The 7,848-nt window shown below is 41.3% G+C and overlaps 1 protein-coding gene across 2 annotated transcripts in view; it reads right to left on the bottom strand.

Moving 5' to 3' along the window:
- Positions 1–4,161: 4,161 nt before the first annotated feature.
- Positions 4,162–7,848, bottom strand: part of EEFSEC (eukaryotic elongation factor, selenocysteine-tRNA specific) — a 124,844-nt gene continuing 121,157 nt past the window's right edge. For both annotated transcript variants that reach the window (XM_002198259.7, XM_072934991.1), the window contains exon 7: positions 4,162–7,648. In XM_002198259.7, the coding sequence (XP_002198295.5) occupies positions 7,464–7,648 (185 nt within the window). In that variant the 3' untranslated portion in view covers positions 4,162–7,463. The remainder of the gene's footprint in view (positions 7,649–7,848) is intronic.

Genomic DNA, 7,848 nt, shown 5'->3' with positions numbered 1-7,848 from the left:
ACCTCTTTGCCATTCAGGTTTGAGACTTTGTCCTTGCACCTTGTGTTTGATCTGTGAATCTGCAGCTCTTCCCTAAGCTCAGGCTCTTTGGAACAGACAGGTCTGATCAGGAAGATGAACACTTCCTACCTCGAGGAACATTTCCTGAGGATCCGACTCAAGAAGCAAAACACACCTGCAGGCAGGAGGGTGCGAGCTAATCCCTGTTGTGCTGCAACCCTACAGAGAGAGCTGATCCTTCTGCAATTCCAAACTGCCAGTCAAAGCTTTAGAATCTTAATACACAGCATGCTCTAATTAAAATTTCTAATTAAGGGGAAAAAAATCACCCCACACTAACCAGCAAAACTAATGTTGCAAATTAGCAAGCCTTGTGTACAAATTGAAGGTGGTCTTTGCTGCTCTTTCACAGATGACTTTAATGTTAGTATTTTAAGCAAATTGCGGACAAAGTTACCACAAGTTCACTTCTACCTGTTTTAGTAGTGGACACAAGTACCAATTCCTACATGAGCCTTCTATGTTAGGGTGGAGGGAAATCCCCAGATAACCCATTAAAAACCTTTCTTTGGAAGATGGACGAAACCAAATATGGACTATATGGACAAACTCTGTCTGCATTGCCTCAGTGAAAGATAAAGCTATGACAGATTTCCTCTTACTTTTGTTGCAGGAAATAAATGTTCTGAGGAGTCCAGACTACCCTCAAGGCTGGCAACAGCAGATTCATCAGTGCCCTTCACATGAGCAAAGGGAAATGTGGGAATAGAAGCAGCAGGAGCCACAGTCTGAAAATTCAGGTCTACCCCTGTGACATCCCACACGAGGCAGTGGACAACTGACCAAATTCATTCTCCCACTTTTGTACCCATCAGTTGGGCATTGATTCACTGCACAAGTAAGTGCAAGTTGTACATAATGATGTGGCTTTGAAATTCACCATATATCAAAAGCAAAAATTGCCAAATACTGTCAGAACTTGGTACTGGGAACTCAAAATACTTTGTAAGAGCTTTTCTCAGTACTGATCTCACTTAAAGCAACTGCAGCTTTAAAAGAATTTGTGTATGTTAAACTGTGATGCTTAAAGATTTGTGTACCTGTTGTAACAATAGGTTACACAAATTACTAAATAAATGTGCTCATATGCCATTATTACAGCAGTTTATGGTCCCTACAAACACATTTCAGTCTAAACCCATGCCTCTTATTGGGTTTTGTGTTCCTGACAGTTCTATTTTCATTCCAATCTGGCAAACCTCTGTGTTCTTCCACTGTTCTAAATCAAGACCTCTGCCTGAAACTGCCCAGTCACGCCATGCTTTGCCAGATGGCAAATGAGATTTGGAGCTCAATTTAGAAGTGGATGGAGACCAAACTGTCCACTCACCCAGTGGGGTTCTAAGCACAGATCAATCTTCACAGTTAAAAACAACACAACCCCCCTGCCCCCAACACTGAGGTATAAAGTGATTCGCATTTCTCTCAGAACAAAATGCTTCTCTTGCCAGAGCTTTCCAACACTATTTTTAAAAGACAAGATGACACAAAACCATTCTTTCCTTTTCCCTTCCACATTCATCAGCAATTGAAACCTACCTTAGTTCATCTAAAGACAAAACAAATAAGATGTACACTTCTCAGACACCTGATTTTTTTTTTGAGGAATATTTTTAGTAATTCTGGCACAATAAGTAACTAAGTACCCCATCTGCATTCCTACTGTTCTCCCAAATAGCATGACCAGCTCTCTGCAGAAAAAAAATGCCCATATCCATTTAACAGAGGTAGGCACCAATGTAGATAATATTTCAGTAACTTAACAGTGTCTAGAAGAACTTCTGAAAGACCTTGATCTTTCCAGGTAACAAAACTACGTTCTCAGAAAGTGCAGAGTTCAAGCCAGCTTTGGTTGAAGTCAGGCTTAAGAAAGAAAACCAGATGATTGATCGCTTACTTTAGCAAAAACAAAGAAATTTAGGCAAAACTTCTGTGTGGGGTCTAAGTTTCAGCTTGTCCTTATGGAATGCTGTTTTGGGAATGAATTCACCATGAGGGCATGGATCACCCCTAACTGTCAGACTCAAGTTATAGGCACTAAAATATCAGTTTTCACAGAAAATAGTATAAAAGAATCGGCTCCTACACATCTGAATGGGGGCCACATACAGCCTAATAAAAACAATTTTGTGGCCCAAAAAGGATGGAGTCTCTGATTGACATGAATGAGGCCCTTGAGAAATCTCAGAATGATCAACCAAAACACAAGAAAACTGCATGACTCCCACTCAAAGGAGCAGAAATTGATCCAAACAGAACAATCTAGAGCTAATGAACAGTCTAACTTTCTGAAAGGATCAAAAGTAATTAGATCAGTTTAGCCAAAATGCCAGTGCAAGGGTGTTAGCAGGCACCTCATTCACTGCTGGGGTTGTTAGCTTAGCAGCACTTGATCCAGACCTCAAATTACCTTTTGGTTAAGAAATACGAACTAGAACAGGCAGGACTGGCAAGGACTCAGTAGTCAAAAAGTCTCATTTTTAAGAATGTGCCTTGTAAAGCAGTGCAGGGTTGAGATTTACCAAAGATCTTGCAGTATTTCCTGATTCTGTTCAATGAGTTCCTTTCACAGCTGACGATGAAATACAAAAAGATAATAATTCTCTCTCCTGTGCTTTACTAGAAAAAGTATACAAATGCAAATCAGAATGGCTGAGATGCCCCTTAGAGGACTCACCTTTGACAAGCAACAGTTTCCTTGAGGGGGAAGTGGATGATCCGAGTCTTGCAGACTGATTGCACCATCTTGGAAAAGCACTTGTACCAGCCAGACACACAAATGAAAATAAAAACCGTAACACTTACTGAGGAATGGCAACCCAACAACTGGAACTTCAACTAGCACAGCATGCACAGCAGATGTGAGAAGGACTCCATATTCTGGCATTGACAATGGCAAATAAGCAGATCCACTGTGCTCTTTTTCCTCATATATTGTCTACAGTGTAAACTGATGTTTTTAACCTGTTTTTGCACAGAACAGCAGGAGAATTTGTGGGGAATCCCAGAAGACTGCCAGTATCTTGCTTAAAATCAGCATCCCCAAGCCCGTGGATTCCTTCTGGGTGCCCATCATCTAGCAAAACTGGCCTTGCCACAGATTGCAGTCATGAAGTCCTTCCCTTTCTGCCAGGCTTGGCAGGTTAGCTCCCAGTGCTAGTCTCTATCTCAAAATAATTCTATTTATATCCTCAACAAGTTTCTTTAAAACTCATGTATTTGTAAATTAAGAGCTTTCCATCTCACTGTGGATATTAAACTAAAAGGGAAACATGAAGGGGTTTTGGAACTGCTAATAAGGTAGCATTCCTCTGCTGCCTTTCATCCCTCATTTCAAAAGATCCCAGAGCACTTTGCAGATGTAAACACAGAGCTGCTCTCCCAGCAGTGAGAGGCAAACAGTGCTGGGGTGGACTGTGGCTTCACTACTGCAACTCCCCACGAGCTGTGATGGGCTCTCATTTTGCTTTACCACCCTGTGGCTGTTCAACGGCAGAGTCCAACAGGCAATGAAAGTGCTATTGCCCAGAAATAGATGCCTTGTACACATCAAAAACTGCCCTGGTGCAGGTGGTTCACTTTTCCATAGTCACTTACTTGCAACCAACTAATACAGGATTTAAAAGACAGAGCTATTTTCAGCTGAGCCAGAAACATACACAGAAAGGACACCAGTGCCTCAGGCTTTGGTCAACAGATTGGAGTTGATGGTTTTGTCCCAGACATTAAATGCACTGTAGTTTTTAACAAAAACTGTTCTTTAAGAGCTGTGTTGCAAGCCTGATGCAAACCCTTCATTCTCAGTTCCAGTGCAAACCCCCTTTTTAGGTGGGGAGACTTAGCTTTGATTCCAAGCAAAGGATGCCACCTACTGAATCCTTGCTACCATGAGCACAGCTTTGACCCTCCTCTCCAGACCTCTGGCATGATCACAAGCCAGACTGCAGTCCCAGATAAATTCCAGAGAAAAGCAGAAAACAGGCTTGTAAAAACGAAGCTTTTCTCCCTGCTACTCTCTCCACAACCCGAAGATGTATTACTCACCAAACATCTGCACAGCCGTAATAATTTCTAGTTTTGCAACACTGACAACCTTAGGAGTATTAAAAAAACTCCTTACATCTTTATTCCATTTTGGATTCATTATAATACAGTCTGACAATATATGCTAGTACAGTACATTCTGCAACATTTAACCCATGCTCCCAGCTGCCGTTCTTAACTTCACGGCTTAATGACACAGAGTCAGTAGATCACAATATGACCCTCTTAATATTTTTTTAATGCCATTTTTACAAATTACAGCATAATGCACTGATTATGAGGATGAAAGGAAAGTCTCTACGTCTGTCTGGAAACCAAATAAAAGAATGTTTGAACATCTGTTCATCCTACAAATGTCTTTTAAAGCTTTGATTTTCCCATAATCATTTTGTTCCACCATTTCACCCTTTTTTGAATGTGTATCCAACAGCCTCAGGACAGTAGCCAGAGATCTGCAGTAATAGCACATTATAATCAAAGTTCTCGGGCACACTTAGGTTCTCCCTTTGGAATTCTACATTGGGAGAAACACAAAACCAAACTCCAGTCTTCAACAGATCCCTCCCCAGCTGTGTATCCTACACAAACCTCTGCAGCAGGAGCAAAATGAGAGGACGAGGCTTGGTGGCAGGGGCTTTCTGCAGAGGATCCCAAGGCACAAGGACAGGGCAGGGTGGCAGGTGAAGGCACAGCCTGCTCCTGTGGGTCCATCAGAGCTGCCCAGGCTCAAAGCCTGAACACAGGCAGCTCCTCAGGGCACACAGGAGCTGGGATGAGCTGCAGGCCAAGAGCCTTCCCCACCTCACTGGGCTCCCTGCAGCGTTGTGGGAGCCCTGCCACGAATCTCCTGGAGAAGCAATGAGTGAAGAAGGAAATGGGAGCACTGAGAAGGAGATCAGGTCTTAGACTGAGAAGAATAAAAATGCCAAGTTAGTATGCTAGTCTGAAAATAAAATGGGAGATAGGAGGAAGATTTAAAAAATATGTTTGCAAGAGACTGGATGAGAAAGTGACGTAGGTCCAACTCTGGAATTATTGCTGCTCACTCCCTTGGAGCACCCCAAGCAAATAAACCATGGGACTCCCTGCACTAGGAGTCCTCTCAGCCAAGCAGAGGACTGCAAAACTAAGTGTTCAGGGTTAATGAGTTTTCAAAGGGATCAAGTTCCGTAACAACAGACTCACTGATCCTGTTAAGGGCAATCCACGGGGGTGGGGGGGAAAACATTCATCAGATAGGCTTTTGTAAAAATATATACCCCCATTTACACTGACAACCTCCTCTCCAGAGCTACTCAAAAGCGTCTTAGAAATGAGAAAAGACAAAACCCTTTAAGTACAAGGATAACAACTCTGGAAACACCTTTCCTGATCACTCCCCTTTTCTTTCCAATACTCCAAATTAGCAACACATTTAAAATTTGTCAAGGACATTAGAACTATACAGATACAAGTGGAAGTTCCTTAATAACTAGGAGCATTTAATTAGTTTTTTTTATACCCATAATTCTTAGACTAACCTGGGATGATAGTAACACTGTTTCTTCAGTGTCATCTGTTTCCTATGTTCCATCACTGCAGTATCTTAGGAAGAGGTAACAGTGCAGAGTACAAAACAGGATTTGATACAGGCTTAAAAGAAAGATAACATTATAAATATTCTTTCCAAAGACTGCTTTTGGGGGTGTTTGGGAAGAAGACAGTAATAGGGAAGGAGAGGTGACAGGGGTGTGAAATGCATTTTTTCCATTACAGAGGGATACATTTTCCAGCAAGGCTGGCAGCACAAGTTACGTTAAGCCAATAGCTGAAGTTGCCTAATTCCTCTGGGATCACACTGAAAGCATACCCCATAATCTTAAGGGATGTGCTAAAGCTTGGCTGGGACTCACTCAGCAGAAACTATTTGGGATTATTACACAAAGCACTAATTCTGTTCTGATTTAAAGGGGGACCATCAGCCTAGTTTAGATATGAGGCTTGCTCTGTCTCACAACTGTCCAGCTGTAGATATCCTCTCAACAGCTGATAACTTTGCCACTTGTAGCCAGTCTGGCTACCTAGAAATTAAAAGGAAAAGACTGGACAAAAATCAGGATCATGTTAATGTGATGGACTCATGCCCATCAAGGGATATAATAATATGATTAATAAGAATGAATGTAGCAATTATTTACCTCCATGTGCAATATGCACTAACATTGTACATATGGTCACCATCTATAGCTGGCTTCAGCAAATGGGTCACAGGCTGCTATTCAGCATCAACAAGCAGGTACTCTTTTTGTTCAAAAGGCAGGAACCAACATTTGCCATGCTGCCAAGCCAGAGTCCAATTTCTGTTCCAGACTGCAGCTTTCGTACCTGTGGAATTGCTGTTAGTTTTCATGTTAAGGTGTCCTATACTTTGCATGCAACAAGGAAGGGATATTACCTCTCCTTTTTATGAGCCTGGGACATGAAATTGAGAGAAAGAGCTAAAGCAGCCATGAAATCCCTTTTAAAAACTAATGGTTTCTAAAGCATCTTGGAGACACGCATTTTACACGGCTTATGCAGCAATCTTCTATCATTATTTTAATGAAACAAAGCCCCTGACTATTTCTAGAGGCAGCTTTTTCGGTCACACTCAAAGGCATTTTGGTTACAAAAAAAAAAAAAACAAAAAAGGAAAAAGAAAACAGTTTTGGAACAGGATTCATTGCAGAACAGGCAGGAAAATAAAAAAGTTACATAAAATGTCACTGAAGATAAATTCTGAACCTTTGGAACAGCAAACAGAACAATTAAGACTCTCAGCTACACAGATCATTATGTTTAATATGAAAAACATTTCTAGATATAAACTGTATTTATGAAAAACATCTCTCAGATAGCATCTTACATAGTGGCAACTGAAGGAATATGGAACATCCATTTTAGGTTTCACCTATTAAATAGTACACCTTCTGTCTCCCACTTTGCTCAAGGAAGTAAGCCTAAAATAATCAGCTTCACTTTGGGGGTCACATGAAATTCACATCCTGACTTGGTGGCAAACTTCTGAACCAAGAGAAACTTCAACACAACTATCCAAGCAAACAGTGCAATTAGAATGTACACCTGGGATGCTCATCTGGCAGGTGAGATTCCCTGAGAGGCCATAAAGATGCACATCACAGAGATCACAAAATAAGCGAATTTGAACAGGACAATATGAGATTGCAGAGATTTTGGAAGGGGGCACAGACAGCACAAGCTTCCAGGCTCTGTTTGTGTGGAAGGAACAGGTCTAATGTGTTTGGACAAGAAACACATTCCACCTCAATGTATTTCAGGGTCTGGACTTTAAGGCGTAATCAGAGGCCTCTCGTGTTTCCTCAGGATTGAATCATTTTCTTCTGTGTGTCAAAAACATATCTTTTAAAGATAAGAGAGATAGTAACAGGTTGTGCTGAATCATTCTTGCTGCTTTCATCCTCTTTGGTCATATCCCCCTTCCCTCCCTTAGATTTCTTCTTGGAGGCAGCTGCGAGCAGCATCTTGGTATCTGGCTTCAGCCCATCTGTAAAAGAACAAGAACACACATGACTAACACATTCAACATCACATTTCAGAGAACTAGAAAAAATGAGCAGGGATGTTTTCATCCAAAATCAAGCAAAGAAAACAATAAAGTAAATTAAATGCATTAGGGAAGTCACATTTCTGTATAAGACTCGTCAATATGGTAATTTACACAGAAAGTAACAGAAGACTTTAAAC

This window comes from Taeniopygia guttata, chromosome 12, assembly GCF_048771995.1.
Source record: "Taeniopygia guttata chromosome 12, bTaeGut7.mat, whole genome shotgun sequence".
Lineage (NCBI taxonomy): Eukaryota > Metazoa > Chordata > Aves > Passeriformes > Estrildidae > Taeniopygia > Taeniopygia guttata.
The sequence above is the reverse complement of the archived record's forward strand: the minus strand, read 5'-3'. Positions and strand labels throughout refer to the sequence as shown.